The sequence below is a fragment of the Chionomys nivalis genome, chromosome 5 (genome assembly GCF_950005125.1).
Source record: "Chionomys nivalis chromosome 5, mChiNiv1.1, whole genome shotgun sequence".
Taxonomy (NCBI): Eukaryota; Metazoa; Chordata; class Mammalia; order Rodentia; family Cricetidae; genus Chionomys; species Chionomys nivalis.
In genome coordinates, this window is record NC_080090.1 from 91871350 (window position 1) to 91887198 (window position 15849).

At 46.0% G+C, this 15849-nt stretch overlaps 1 protein-coding gene across 3 annotated transcripts in view; it reads right to left on the bottom strand.

Annotated features, from left to right (window-relative positions):
• Mgat5 (alpha-1,6-mannosylglycoprotein 6-beta-N-acetylglucosaminyltransferase) overlaps window positions 1-15849 on the bottom strand; it is a 282882-nt gene that overhangs the window by 75728 nt on the left and 191305 nt on the right. For all 3 annotated transcript variants that reach the window (XM_057769775.1, XM_057769776.1, XM_057769777.1), the window contains exon 10: window positions 13917-14050. In XM_057769775.1, coding sequence (XP_057625758.1) covers window positions 13917-14050 — 134 coding nt within the window. The remainder of the gene's footprint in view (window positions 1-13916; window positions 14051-15849) is intronic.

Here is a 15849-nt window from a genome sequence, read left to right on the forward strand (position 1 = left end):
AGCACCTAGGCTCTATCATAGATGCAAGCAGAGAAAAGGCTGGGGGTCGGGGTGCACGTCTATAATCCCAGCATTGACAGAGTCAGGTGGCTCCCAGGGCCTGGATGACCAGCCTGTCTAGCAGAAAAGGGTAAACTCAAGGTTCACTAAGAGACTTTGTCTCAAAACAGACAGACAGACGGACGGACAAAGGGATAAATACTAAGATGGAAGTTATTAAAGAAGATATTAAACATCAACCTCTGACCTATACACACAAACACAGTATGCACAGCCATGTACTACTGTATCATGGTCAAACATGGATTGCACCATGAGAGTCACAGCTTGATGATATCCTATGCCGCTTTGACTTGGTAAGTACAAGCGAGGCTGCCTGCGCAACAGCCAGTGCGCACTCACACTGGCTGTCAGTGAGCCCTAGGGAGCTCCCTGCCTCTGCGTCCTCAGTGCCGTGGTTTCCTGTGTGTGTCATGACGCCTGGCTTCTTATGTCAGTTCTGGTAACTGAACTCAGGTTCTCCTGTGGTTATCATCTTATCAACTGGAGCCATCTCCGCCCTCTGTGATTTCCAAGTGTGTGCCACCAGGCGGGGCGATCTGATCGGAAGACAATTCTCTCTTGTCTTCCGCACCAACTCTACCTCCCATCCTTCCCATTCAGATAAACTTCTACTTGTCAGGAGATGGCTCAGCAAAGGGCTGATATGAAATGAAGCAACCATTGCTCAGTCTGACCCAAATAAAACAGCGATAAATAACACAAAGACAAACGCCCCAGTAGTTGAGATTGGTCATTTGGTACATCCCAGACACTGCAGGTTCAGCCAAGTCCATTCGCCTTTGGGTGTTTAATGTCAGGGAAAGTCATCTTGCTACCTGTGCTCTGGGTTTCTAGGAGCCAAGGAAAGCTTTGCCAGATACAAAGTCAGTTCAGAAGCTCTGCATTGGGGAAGGGCATGTGCACGCATGAAGCCAGAGTTCAGGTGTCTTGTTCATACAATTTCCACATTATTTTTTTAAACATTTTTTATGTATTTAGGCATGTGCCCACATGAGGCCAGAAGAGGGCGTTGGATCCCCAGAAGTGGGGCTATAGGAGGTTGTTTTGGAACTAGCAGAGGTGTGAGCTCCTGACCACTGAGCCATCTCTTTAGCCCCTCCATCTTCAATAGTGTCTTTCAATGAACTGTGAGTTCACTGCTTCTGCTAGGCTGGCTGGCCAAGGTGCTCCAGCCACCTGCCTGTCTCCACCTCCCCAGGACTGGGACTGTGAGTGCTGCCACACCCAGAATTTTTATGTGGGTGCCCAGGCTGTACTTCACTACTGACTGAGCCACTTCCCAGCCTCGGAAACCTTCCGACCATCGGAGGTGGCCTGCTAGGAACGAGACACCCCAGGTCTGTTGTCACCTTTCTGAGGGAGGATGCGGGGAAGAGGGGCGAGGATGCAAAGGAGATGTGGAGATGCACAGGCTACATAAACACTGCCATGTCATCAGCCAGTCTCCAGTGCCTGTGCCTAATGGTGGTGACAGGGGGAGGGAAGAGAGAGCGGGGAGTTGTGCTTGGCCAAGCCAATCTGTTCCCTCATTTCTGTGTTTTTGAACCACTGCCCAGAGGCAAGGGCCATGGCTACAGTTAGCTGAAGAGTAAATTACTGAATAAATTCTATGGCCAACAGGAGACAAAGCAGGGGCTGCCTGCTGCTGTTTTTCTTTTTCCTCCTTTTCCAGGGGCACAGAGGGAGGGCCCTAGAACAGGAAAGAAGGAGGGACTGGGAGACAGCCTGTGCATCAGAAGCATCCTTAAGGCAGTTCTTTGTTATGCTAAAAGGCCAAGATTGGGATCTGAGGCTCTAGACTTTAAGATGGCAGTTTTGAACTGTTATTTTCAGGAAGCTGTTGTAGTGACTAACATTCTATTCTTGACATGTTTGTTTTTGTGTTTCCATTTGTCTAAGCCCCCATATGGGCTTACAGAAAAAAAATGACTATCTAAAATATTTAGTGGATCTTATTATATGTCATATTATCTAAAATGTACCAAAAATAAGATTAAAAATTGCCAAAAGAAGAAAAAAATACACGTGTGTAATTTATTTGTGTCAAAGATTTTTTTCAGCTTATAGCATGAATGATGAGACAAAGGGGGAAGAAAAAGCGTATTCTTTTTCCTTGAGGCCGGGTCTCATGTAGCCCAGGCTGGCCTCAAACTCCCTATGTAGTCAAGGATGACCTTAAACTTCTACCCCTCATGTCTCCACCTCCCCATTGCTAGGATCACAGGCAATGGCCACTACAGCTGGCTTAGGTGGGACTAGGGATGGACTCCAGAGAGTCCAGCCTGTCTGGCAAGCATACCAACTGAGCCATGTCCCCATCTATTCTTCTCGTGCTGTGCTGTGATTGTACTTTGGTCCTAAATCAACTTTGAGGCTGTCTGAAAAACACATTACATATAGAAGTTTCCTGCTGAAATTTCGTCCACATTTTAAATTCCTAGCCTCACTGTGAGAGTAACTGGAGGAGCGGCACTTGTCTGCTGGTGGCATTACACATACAGACACACAGCCAGAACACACGCCTGACCTTCCATGTCTCTGGTCTAGGTAACACAACTCGTCACCAGACCCTGGGTGTCTTCGACATGAGGGCATAAGACCTCCCTTCCCACCAGTAGATGATTCTAAGTAGCTTCAGTCCCAGTGTGGCCAACTACAGAGCAGCTGTGTGCATCCAGACTTCTATGGAGAGAACCCCACCCTGAACCAAAACATTCTTCACTTTGCTTATAAGGAATCCAATGCTAGAGGCGTGCATGATGATACCAAAAACCTTTCGTCATCTAGAGAAAAGGCTCAGTGGTTAAGAGCACTTGTTGCTCTTCCAGAAGACCCAAGTTTGGTCCCTATGTCTCCATGTCTGGCAGCTCGCCTGAAACTCTAACTCCAAGGAGGACTGCATGCCTCTGGCCTCTGCTGGTACCAGCACGCTTCTCCCTCAAATCACACATGTACACACACATTTTTTAAAAATGACTTTTCATCTTGTTCTAACCTCAACCCAAAGTTTCTCCTATGACGAAAACAGACATCAACTGTGGTCAGAGGGCATGAGGGTGCATTTCAGGGTAAATCAATGGACTCCCACGATAAAGGAGACTCAAGGAATGTTGGTCAGTCCATCTTGGAAGAGAAACAAGTGGGATGTCTACAGACACCACCCTGATATCTGAGTTCTCTTTACTTTCCCAGTCTTGTCCCAAGCCTGTGTGATGATGGCAAAGACTGCCAACTACAAGGGAGCTACAACCATCGATAAGAGCAACCTCTGGGCAGGTATGTGAGGGAGTTTCTAGATTGGGAAAGTTGAGGAGGGAAGACCCACCCTAAATGTGGATGGCACTGCTCCAGGGACTGGGGTCTGGGACTGAATAAAAAGGAGAAAGTGAGTTGAGCATCAGCGTCAGCTCTCTCTGCTTCCTGACTGTGGATGCCATATGACCAGCCGCCTCACCCTCCTGCTGCCACGCCTTGATGGACTGTACCCCTACACACACACACACACACACACACACACACACTGTGAGCCCAAACAAACCCTTCCTCCCTTAAATTTCTTTTGTCAAGTATTTTGCCACAGAAACAAGAAAAACGATGCACAGAGAAAATGATAGCGACTCTTTCATTTTATCTCCACAATGGCTCTAATGGATGCAGATGCAGGGAGACCTACGGCTGAGAGGGGCAGTCCTGGGGTTCAGAGCCAGAACCTCCTTTTACAATTCTACAGACAGCGTCATGGTATAAATACTTCATTTTCTGTACCCCGTGAATAACGGCAGTAAACCATGCCTTCAGAGCAAAAGCGTGTTCTACTATAGTCTAGAATGCACACAAAAAGACAGAAGTGCTTGCACACTCTACACTATTATACACGGATAAACCGTATCACTGCAGTTCTGCCAGGCGTATTTGTAGCTACAACTTTTTTTTGTTTGTTTTACATGAGACGTGGTCTCATAAAGCCCAGGTTAGCCTTGAACTCACTATGAAGCTGAGGATGACTTTGAACTTCTGATGCTCCTGCCTCCACCTCTAGAGTGCTGAGATGGCAGGAGTCTACCACCATGCCCAGTTTATGTTGTACTGGGGGGACCCAGGGCTTCCTGCATGCTATTCAAGCACTCTGCCCACGGAGCTACATCCCAGCCCCTCCTGTCTTTTTAAAATATGAGTTCTTAGTAATGAAACTGACTTTGCTTTCAATTACACAAATCTCCAAGGCCCGTTTCTCTCCCGGCAAGTCTTTTAAACGGCTCTAAGAATTTTGATTTACACACACGATACGCATTCCCAAAGCCATAACCCCAAGAGCAAGCCTGGGCTGCCTCCTCAGCCCTCACAGACAGTTAGTCACTAGGTCCCAGGGGTGTGAACTTCTCAAGACTCAGCAACTACCTCTCTCCTCTCTACCTTTAAGAGCTCAGGCCACATCGATATTTGCCAATAAACATATTTTCTTTCCCCTAAATAGAAATGCTTTAATTGCTTTTCCTGTTATAACTGATACATGTCCTCAGGGCAAAATTATTTTTTCTTTAGTAACAGAGAAAGATATAAAGAAGAAAGTTATCTATGAGCTTATCACATAAAAATACCCCCATCGGTGGGCTTTCTTCACCCTCTTCTTCTATGGACACTTTTTTAGATTCAAACTAAAATGGATCCTGCTACATTTACTCTGGTTATGTGTGTGTGTGTGTGTGTGTGTGTGTGTGTGTGTGTGGCCACACATACTCATGTTTTGTAACTATATATGCATATATGTGCAGGTAACCAAGCATATGTGTGTATGTGTGCATGTGTGTGTTTGTATGTACACCAGAGGATGGATGCCCTTGGCTATCATTTCTCAGGTTGCAGGTACGCTTATAAAAAGATGTATTTATTATTTTCATGTACATGTGTGTTTTTCTCCACATATACAGGCAGCACATGCATTTCTGGTGCTCTCTGAAGAAGGAAGAGATTGTCAGAGCCCCTAGCATAGGAGTTACAGGCAGTTGTGAGCCATCATTTGGGTGCTGAGAACTAAACCTGGTTCCTCTGCAAGAGCAGGAAGTGTTTTTAACTTCTGAGCCACCTCTCCAGCTCTCAATTTGTTTTCTGAGAGAGGGTCTCTTAGAGTTCACCAAACCTCACTGGCTAGCATGCCCCAGGGCCCTCCAGCCTCTGTTTCCCCAGCCTGGGATTACAAATGCACATCACCTTGTAACCCCACCCTCACCCCGACAGAGTTTCTAGGTGTAGCACTGGCTGTCCAGGAGCTCACACTGTAGATCAGGCTGGCTCCAAACTCAGAGATCCACCTGCCTCTGCCTCCTGAGTGCTGGGGATCAAAGGTGTGTGCCACCACCACACCAGGCTTTGTGTGTCATTTGAACACAGGCTCCAGGGACTGAGCTCAGGCCCTTATGCTTATAAAGCAAGCACTTAACCGGCTGAGCCATTTCGCCAGCCCATAACCTGGATTTAAAAGCTGCACATAGACAGTGGCTATATTTTTCAAATTTTACCAAAGCTGATGTTCTTAAATGGTTATGATGCTCGGTTTGTTGAGAGAGGAGGCTGGGCACAGACGAGGGAAATAGGGATGTGCAGTGGAGCCGAAAGCACGAATGTCTGAGCTGTCCACAGAGGCACACCTGAGTGAACCGTAAGCGTCAAAAAGCACTTTAGGAGGGAATGAACTTGAGAAGAGAGCCCCTCCCGAAGGCCGAGCCTCAGGGTATCTCTGACTTGCAGGTCCCTAAAGGAGCAAAAAAGCCTTTTAACTTAAAGACTAAAAAGCCCGTTTGCATGGAAAATGGCACCTCTGATTCTCCTTGGAGTAAAACTGTGCACTGAAGTGCCCATCTTCAGTGAGACCTGACAGGCTTGCAAGGAGCGAGAAGCAGCTCACTGTCTTCCTACAGTTTTCCTAATCCACGTGACCTTCTAAAACCAGGCAGGCCCTGTGCCCAACAGCAGAAGGCAAATACAGTCCTGACGCCCTGCCTCGATGACCACGGAGGGGTGGCTCTAGGTAGCCAATAGAGTAAGTCCTTTGTGATTTTTTAAAACAATAACTCAAGTAAAATTTTATCCTTCTCAAAGATCTCTGATGCAGTTTGACAGCTGAGAGGGTTTGTCAGTTTAAAAAGACAACCTCACTAAACAAATTTCAGTACAACTTCTTAGCATCTTTTAAATAAAGGGTGTTTTAAGATATACAAATGCAAGTTATTAATGTGTGTACCTGTAAGTTCTAAAGGTGTCAAGTTATCAAGTTTCTCCTTCATACTGTTTTCTATAGTCTTAAAGATACTTGTCATTGTGTAAAAACATCTGTCACAGTCATTCTGACATAAATATGCTGCTGTTTATACAATGTATGTTTCTAAAACTTACGTTTTCACAAACTCAAAAATTATTGTGAGTTCAGGGAGGTGAATTGAAAGATTCTTCTTAAACAGGTCAGAATACCTCTCTCAATTCCCTGGTCCTGAAATTTTTTTCTTCCTAAACTTAACTTTGTGCTGCTCTAGCAACACCTTGCCAGGTCCAAGAGACACCGGACAGTTCCACACCACAAATCCAAAATGGGAGTAAAGCAACCAGCTACCCCAGGATGTGACCAGTACCCAGCTTTCTCAGGCCCTCCAAGAAAGACTTCGACACCCACAAACAAGCAGGAAGAAGTCTTGAGAATTTGCCATCCCAATCCCCTCAACCTGCTACTCCTAATTCCCTGTCTTTGTATTATAAGAGAAAGATAGGAACGTTGTAATCTGCTGGCCTGGCCTGTCACCTGGGTACCCTGTCCCTTTAAGAGACAATCTACCCCTTTCCCTAACTAGGCTAGTGGATCTTCTGCCTCCTCTCCAGATACAGCTGAGGTGGTGGAGACAAACTTGGGGAAGAATGTTCCAGAAAATGTAACAGCTGCTGCAAAGGTCCTGGGGGAGAAGTGTGTCTGACATAGTTAGAAAAAAAAAAAAAAAAAAAAAAAACCATGAGGGAGACCAGAGAGAAGCAAGGCAGAACCTCATCAGGAGGTGAAGGAAGTCTACCCTGTGGCTGGAGGCATCTAGGATGCTGGACTGGTTCACATCTAAGTCACTGCAGTGACTCAATAAACAAACGATAAATCGCGCGTCTGATTTCATTCGGGGAACAAGGAATGGCTCTGAGGCAGGGGTGGCAACAACAGAGCTGAGGAGTGACTTCAAAGGCTCTCGAGACGTGTGTAGGCTATGAAGATCAGACCGGAGTTGAAGCTTGCCAGAAGAAGGGTGGGAACAGTCTCAGCGTTGCTGTTATTGCTACCTTTAGTCATATTCTCCAGGGAAAGATGGGGATTCAATCAGATAAAATGATCTTTCTACCCTGGCCAACATCTTCACAGGAACCAGATGAAACCGTGAATGACGGTGTGATGAGCTAATTAGAGCTAGCCAAACAAGGAATGAGAAACAGCTTAAGTCATCAGTTCCGGGATTCTCCTTTTCTTTCTTAGATGGCTCCATCAAATACTTTCTTTATATCATTCTGTGTGGGTGATTTTTTTACATTGTTTACAGAGGTATAACACATCTTGCTTGAGACTGAGAAGTAAGAAAAGAGACTGCCTTCAGGAGTTTACAGCAAGTGAATTCATAATAACAAAAGACTGGCTAACATTGAAACAAGGCCTAGATGGAGATCGAATCCAGACACCTAGAGATGGGGACAGTCTAAGAGACAACAAAACAACCCCCAAAACACAGAGCACAAAATGGATATTTAAATAAGTTCTTGACTAGTACTGGAAATATGGATAATGTTGAACCTTGAAAAGAAATGTGGTTTATGAAGTAGAGAAAAGTTATGAGCAGGGCTGAGAAGACGGCTTAGCGGATAAAGAACATAAATACCAGGCCAGATTCCAGGACCCTCTGCAAACGGAAAGTGGAGAGATCCTGCCTCAGTGAGCAAGGGAGAGAGTATCTGGAGAGGACTCCTGATTTGGGGCTAGCCAGGCTGTGGTGCACGCCTTCAATCCCAGCACTCAGGAGGAAGAAGCAGGCAGATCTCTGTGAGTTCAAGTCCAGCCTGGTCTACAGAGTAAGTTCCAGGATACCCAGAGTTAGAAACCCTGTCTTGAAAAACAAACAAACAAAAAACAAACAAAAACAAAACAAAAAAAACAAAACTGGGGCTGGAGAGATGACTCAGTGGTTAAGAGCACTGGCTGCTTTTCCAGAGGACCTGGCTTCAATTCCCAGCACCACATGGCAGCTCACGACTGTTCCAGGGGATCTGACACCCTCACACAGATATATATATATATATATATATATATATATATATATATATATATATATATATATATATGGGTAAAACACCAATGTACATGAAATACAAGTAAATAAAAAAAAAGAAATAAAAAACATCTTGGGCCTCCATATGCTGTGTATACACGTGTTTGATTACCCACATACATATGGGCAACCACACATGTGAACATATACACACATAGGCAAAATAAAATAATAACGAAATACAAAATTTTAGTGTGAATAACTAAAAATACAAAATATAAAAATATACATGGGGAAAATATGGCGATGATTTCAGTGTCAGTTCTGTGGCTGTGATCAACACCCTGACAAAAGCAGCATGAGGAGGAAAGGGTTTATTGGCTCTACACTTCCAGGTCACAGCCCATCACTTCGGGGACTGAAGCAACAAATTCCATCCCATCTGCTCAAGGCAGAATCCTGGCTTTGCTAGTTTTTTCTACTCCGGCTTAGGAAATATCTCTAACCTGGGGAGGTGAGGGGTGGCCACTGAGCCCAAGGCTGGGAACACTTCACTACAAAGTCAGGATGTGAAACCACAGACAAGAGAAGGAAGGCACTCTAAGCTCTGCGGGGAAGAAGAGCTGGTTCTGGAGACAGCAGGAAGATGTTAGTGTCTAGCTTGGAAACCAAGAAGCATGAAGACAGCATCTGAGGGGAAATCTGTGGACAGGAGGAAGGACACACTCATCAGTGTCTTTGACACACAACAAGCTATCACCTAGGGCTGGAGAAAGAGCCAAGTGAGGAGAACGCTTGTTGGAAAAGCACAAGGACCTGAGTTCAATTCCCAGCATCCACCAGGTGGGAGAAAAGGTCAGGTGTGGTTGTATACCCTTGTAATCCCAGAACGGGGGAGGCAGAGACAGGCGGATCCCTGAGGCTTGCTGGCCAGCCAGCATAGCCAAACTAGTGAGTACCAAACATTAAAAAAAAAAAAAAAAGTAATGATTAAGAAAGACATCCCATGTCAAGTTCTGGCCCCGATATATGCAGACACACTGTCACATACACACAAATCCACAAAGCCATCACCCGTAGATTTAACCCAGGAGCCTCAGTGTTATCCAGCCACCTGTTCACCCTGGCAATCACTTCAGGGAATCAGGCATAGTGCGAAACAGACTACACAAAGACTTCATTCCACAGCGCAAGCCTACAATTTGGAGCAAAACAAGGAACCGTGTGGCTTTTAGACATGTAGAAATGTCACCATCAGAATAAGCTAGGTTAGGCATAGCAGAATTTGTCATTTCATATCTCCTAAAGACAGCGTTCCCACGTGTGCGCTTCTCTCCTCCCAAGCTGGACTCTCTGTACTGCATTCATACCCAAACACTGCATCTCCCAAGACAGTTGGCCTTGAAGTCTCAATTCTATGTCTCCAAGTCTAATTCTACTTCTGCGGTCTCTTTTCGGTTGTTGTTGTGGCCAGCAGCATACAACAATCTCGGTCCACAAGAGTCTCAGTGCATTCTCAACATTGGTGCATGTTTATGTTACTAAATACTGCTTAAATGAAACATTAATAAATTTGTCACATTAAAAGCAATCAAAATGGGATGGTGTAGGGATTTAGCTCAGTGGTAGAGGGCTTGCCTAGCAAATACATGACCCTGGGTTTGGTCCTCAGGTCTAGGAAAAAACACAAAAAAATTAAAAGGGAGGAATGGGGATATAGCCCTGTGGATAGAGTACTTGCCTCATCTGCATGAAGGCTTGAGTTTCATCCCCAGGACTGTATGAACTGGGTATGGTGGCTCACGCCTGTAATACCTGTAGCCCTAAAGTGGAAATGGTGGATCAGGAGATCAAGGTCATCCTTGGCCACACAGTTCAAGGCTACCCTTTTCTTCACGTTCAAAGAAACAGTCTTCAACTATAGATTGCCAGAACAGACATAGCTGCCCAGCAATCTGGTCTTGTCACATGGGGAGGGAGGGAACCTCTTGACAAGGGTATTGGAGGTCACTGAAGGCAGGGTCTGTTGTCTATTGTGAAGCCCCCAGCTTCAGCTTGCCTTGACATGATGAATGTCTCACAAGGCCTCATTTCCCAACTTCCTTCCATATTTCTTGTGCTGAAGATAGCACTGGCCGAGGAGAGCTCTCCATCAACTTGCTACCTGATCGGTTTTAGCGGTGGCTGATAATCGCTGGACCTGGAATCTCATCAGGGGTTTGAAGATGCTCACTCCCTAATCCTTCATTCTGCCTGCATTTGCAGCTCTGCTCTCCCTATTATGAACAGTTTCTTATCATCAACCATTTGATTATCTTCGAATATAATTTGCGCTAGAAAGGCAGGAAGATCAAAGCCGGGCTCTTCCCCCTTCATTATTCAGAGGAATGAGTTGGTATCCTAGCAACTTGCAAAGGTGACCCACTACATCTTCTTGCTTGGCATATCATCATATCTGGGCTCATCAACTGCCTTTTTTTAAAAGGCAGGGTCTGATGTATCTCATGCTAGCCTTGAGCTGACTGTGCAGCCAAATGATTCTGACCATGTCATCCTTCTGCTCACACCTCCCGAGGGCAGGGATTACAGGTGTGCACCACCATGCCCAGCTCATGTGGTACACAGGATGAAACCCAGGGAATTGCGCATACGAGCCCAGCACCCACTGACTGAGCTCCACCCCCAGCCCTACTGGCTACCTTTCATTTGTTTGGTTTTAGTTTACTGCCGCCTGTTCTTTTGATGCTGTTTGGGGGATCTTATTAACTACTGATACCCCGTCCCCCACCCGTGGTCCTTCCTGTCTCCCTCACCTTCTCTACCTCACATCTGCAACCTGACTTATCCTAAGACGAGGCTCTGTTGAATGGAAAAAGGTGTTTGGAGAAAGCTGGTTTTCAAAGAAAGGCTTGTATACTCATGACCCCCATCAGGGGCTGGCTGAACTTTTTTCAAAGTACAGAATTGAAACATTTAATTTGTCTGTGTGGTGGGCTGTGTGGTGTATGGGTGGCGGTGGTTGTGTGTGTGTGTGTGTATGTGTGTGTGCATGTGTATAGACGTCGGAGAGGACCTGCAATGCCTTTCCTCAGGTACCATAGGTAAAGTGACTGGCCAGCAAGCCCCTAGGATGTACTTTTCTCTGCCTCCCCAGCACTGGGATTACAGCCCTTTGCTAACATGCCCAGCTTTCTACTTGTGTTATGGGGATCGAACTCCAGTCCTCAGGCTTGTATGGCAAATACTTTACCAACAGAGTCATCTCCCAGCCCAGTGTTTCCTTTTTATGAGTTCACTAATATCCTTTCCAAGCAGAAGCTCACCTGAGGTCTTCACATCACTGCTGTAAATATGCCTTTCTTGTGTACAGATATCTCGGCTCCTCCACGTTCCTCTAACCGTCTCAAATAACCATGTAAACATTTCCTGCTACACTGTTTGCTTCCAGTGTTGTGGGTGGTTGATAATGTTTTTCTCTGTGGGTTCTTTTCTTAAAAGGCATTCAACTGTGTCAACTTTCCCTCTGCTTTCTGCTGAATCCAGGAACCATATCCCTCTCCCAGGTGAAGAGAAAGCACTTTTTGCATCTGGCTTTCATTACATTTTAAACAGAGAACGTCTTTCACTGGAAGGGACTCCTACTTCTGAAAGCCTTCACCGGAGAACTGAAGCAGGCTTGCAGAGTGCTGAATCCCAGTCTTCTACAGGAGAGCACGGCATCTTCTCTCTGGCATGACTGCCAGGAAAGTGCACGAAAGCACAAGTTTACCTCACTTGTCCCAACACAGGTCTCAGCTCGATTTATTGGCCTGCAGTTCTTCTCAGGCTCAGAATTTCATAGCAAAGTCACACCCCAGGCAGATTCCAATCATGCCTTGCCATGCTGACAGCCATCTGTTACCTGGTGTGCCAAATATGAGTTTGTTCCCTGAACTGTGCCCCTGGGACAGGTGGCAATAACAGGACGATATAACTCCAATAATAATAATGTCTATCATACACACAGCATGCTCTCACCAAACTCTCTGGGCTCAAAGAACATTTGAACAGGTAATTCTTCTCTCTCTCTCTCTCTCTCTCTCTCCCCTCCTCCCTCTCTCTCCCTCTGCATGTGTGTGCGAGCGTGTGTATTTGTGTCTCTCTGTTTGTAGGGTGTGTGTGTGCACTCACGCGCACACGCGCGCACACACACACATACATGTAGAGGTCAGGGGACAATCTCTGACATCATTCTGTAGGCATCATGCACTCTTTTTTGAGACCCAGTAAGCAAGGATGACTGCCCAGTGTCCTTCCAGGGTTCATCTATCTCCTCTTCCCCCACCCTGGGATTACAAGTGCACACCATCACACCTAGCTTTCCCCATGGGCCCTAGGGATCCAACTCAGGTCTTCATGAGCACTCTAGCAACTGAGCCATCTTCGCATTCCATAGCATGGCTTGAGTTTTAAAACGGCTACCTCACCATTCCCAATTCTGTTTCACCAACCCCGCAACTGACAAAGGTCTGATATCCAAAATATACAAAGAACTCAAGAAATTAGACCGTAAAAGGTTAATCAATCCAATTATAAAATGGGGCACTGACCTGAACAGAGACTTTTCAACAGAAGAAGTTCAAATGGCCAAAAGACACTTAAGATCGTGCTCAACTTCCTTAGCAATCAGGGAAATGCAAATCAAGACAACATTAAGATACCATCTTACACCGGTCAGAATGGCTAAAATCAAAAACCCCAATTCTGTTTTTCCCAGACCTGATGCCCAGGGGTTATTTATTAGTCTAATGCGTTCACTGAAACATTTAGGGATCGAGCAAGGGATCATCTCTGGGCAGTTATGTGTATATGTATATGTATGTATGCTGTCCATGTGGAGGCAAGGTTTCTGTGAGGTCTCTTCCTCAGTTGTTCTCTATGTTCCATACTGAGGCAGTCTCTCTGATATGTCTACTCCAAAGCTCACTGACTTGGTTACTATAGCTAGCTGGCTTGCTCTGGGAACCCCGTCTCCACCCACCGAGGGCTGGGAGTCGAGGCATGCCACCACTCTTAGCTGGCATTTACAGATGTTCTGGAGGTCAGAACTCTGGTCCTCAAGCTTACACGGCAAGGGCTTTACCCACGGAGCCACCCCCCCAGCTCAGAGATTATTTTTCCATTTAAAGATCTCATGCTCAAATAATGAAGCCTGAACTAATAGGCTGCCATGGCAGGCCTCACTCCTCTTAAGAATACAGCGGCCCCTTAGCAGCATGGGTAGGGTGCTGGGACATGCTCAGTGCCTCATTCAGAGGTACTCTGCAGGCTTCTCCCATGTGGCTTCTACGGGTCATTTGTATTGCACACTCCTCTCTAGGACATTTCTAAGGTTCTTCGCACAGTGCTCTGGTGTGCTTTCAATGCCAATTACAGAAAAGAAGGACCCAATGATCCCCAAGAAAAAAGTCCAACTTTTTCAGCTAAGGGTCCTGCGAATCACAACCCCAGATGGACGGCTGCCTAGTTGCTGACCTTCGCAGCTGTTTTCAGTCGCTTTCTGAAAGACAGAGACCACATATGCATACTCACGGAACATGGTGTAAAACTGCTGCGGGTTCAGATTCCATTTTCCCCAGGGGGTCTTGTGGCCTTTCGACTGGGCATAGCTTGCATGGTTGAACTCAGGTTCTGTCCCAAAGGAATCGAGCACCCGGAGCATGCACCTGCAAGGAAAGCGCCGTGTGTTAAACTATAACCTCGATACTAGCTGCTACTGCTCGCTCCAGAGAGGAGAGCAGCTGGACCAACCCTTCAAAGTAGAACTGCCACCGGAAAGGAGTTCAGGCCTTATTTTCTCACTTGTTCATTTTGCAAAGAAGGCCTCGGCCACCCCAGCAGATAGAACTGGCTAACCACGGAGAGCGGCTCGAGTACCACTGCAGGATTCACTGAGGTGCACTTAGCACCCAGGTGGGACTGGGCACACAAAAGGCACCTAATCAATGTGATGAAAAGAAACAAAGCATCATTATCTCTTCAGTTCTTATTCTGCTCAGAACACAGGGCATGCTTCAGGGCTCTCGGCCTCTGTCAGACTTTACATCAATTAGCTCAATCAGTTGGCTTTAGTTGATGCTAATAACACAGCCACAGGTATCTGTTCATACCAGAAAGGTACTCTTTACATCGGTAAGCTGATGATATTTGAAGGCAGGGTTCTGGGGGTAAACTAGGGATAGATGCAGGCCCATGACGCCAATAGTGGCTTTGAAAGAAGATGACCAGAGACCTAAGACAGAACTTTGTGCAGTAGGATATGGCCCTCACTGGATTGGATGGGGCCAGGCCATTCCATCTTGGACATTTTAGCTTCCAACAATGAGAAATAAATTCCATTTCACAATAAACAAGTCTGGCTCCAGTATTACGTTGTAGTAACACAAAACAGACTTCAGTCTCATTTACGAGGCAGCGGTAGCTGTTACATATCCAACTCTAATAGAATAGGACTTGATGGCTAGACCAGCAAAGAGCTGAGGCAGTACAATGGAGTCCCGTCGGTCTGCTCCACTGAGCCAAACCTGCTCCACCAGCTACCTTAGTGAAGCTGTGAGCTAAGAACTGGTTTTTATAGTCTTCTGTATACCTGGATATGTGTTTGTATATGAGCTTATGTGAACAGGTAACAACAAGTGTGTGTGTGTGTGTGTGTGTGTAGGTCAGAGGTCATCTTTGGACTGTCATTACCCAGGCACCGTCTACCTTGGCTTCTTTTGAGACAAGATCCCTTGCTGACCTGGAATTTGCCACATAGGCTAAGCTGTCCAGCTAGGGAGCCCTAGGGATCTCCCTGTGTCTAATTCCCCGGCAATGGTATTGCAAGCGGGTACTGCCATACCCAGTTTTGTCACGTGGGCTCTGGGGCAGAACCCAGGTCCTGGAACATGACAGAACATGTGACTGACTGAGCTCTTTTCCCATATGGCTTCACAGTCTCAATTTTAAAAAACACAACAGAGGAAAATTTCATGAAGTTTACATTCCTACAATGGAAAAGTCAAGTTTTATTGAAACCTGGCCACACTAGTGTTGATACCCTCTGTCTGCAACTTGGTGACCGTCTTCAAGACATGATGGCACAGTGGAGAAGCTGCAGTGGAGACTATACATGGTTGCAAACTAGTTACAAGCTGGCCTCTTAGACAAAGGAAGCATAGAGGATAACTGGGAGAAAGGAATTAGAGAACCGCATTAACAATCCAGGCTGCGCTGATTTAACCGATGATTTTCAAGCCATGTAAATACAGCTCGGGGCGCTGTCAATGGGGTGGTTCTGCTTGCTCTTGCCCTCTATCAGGACACTTCCGAGCAACTTCCATTAGGCCAACACACACCAAACTGAATGAAAATTAAAGCTCACATTTAGGACAGATGGTGGCAACACTTTTAAAGACCCTTTCTTCCTTTTCTTATGACCAGGAAGCTATTCCAAATTTTCATAGACTTTCACACTGATGTAAGA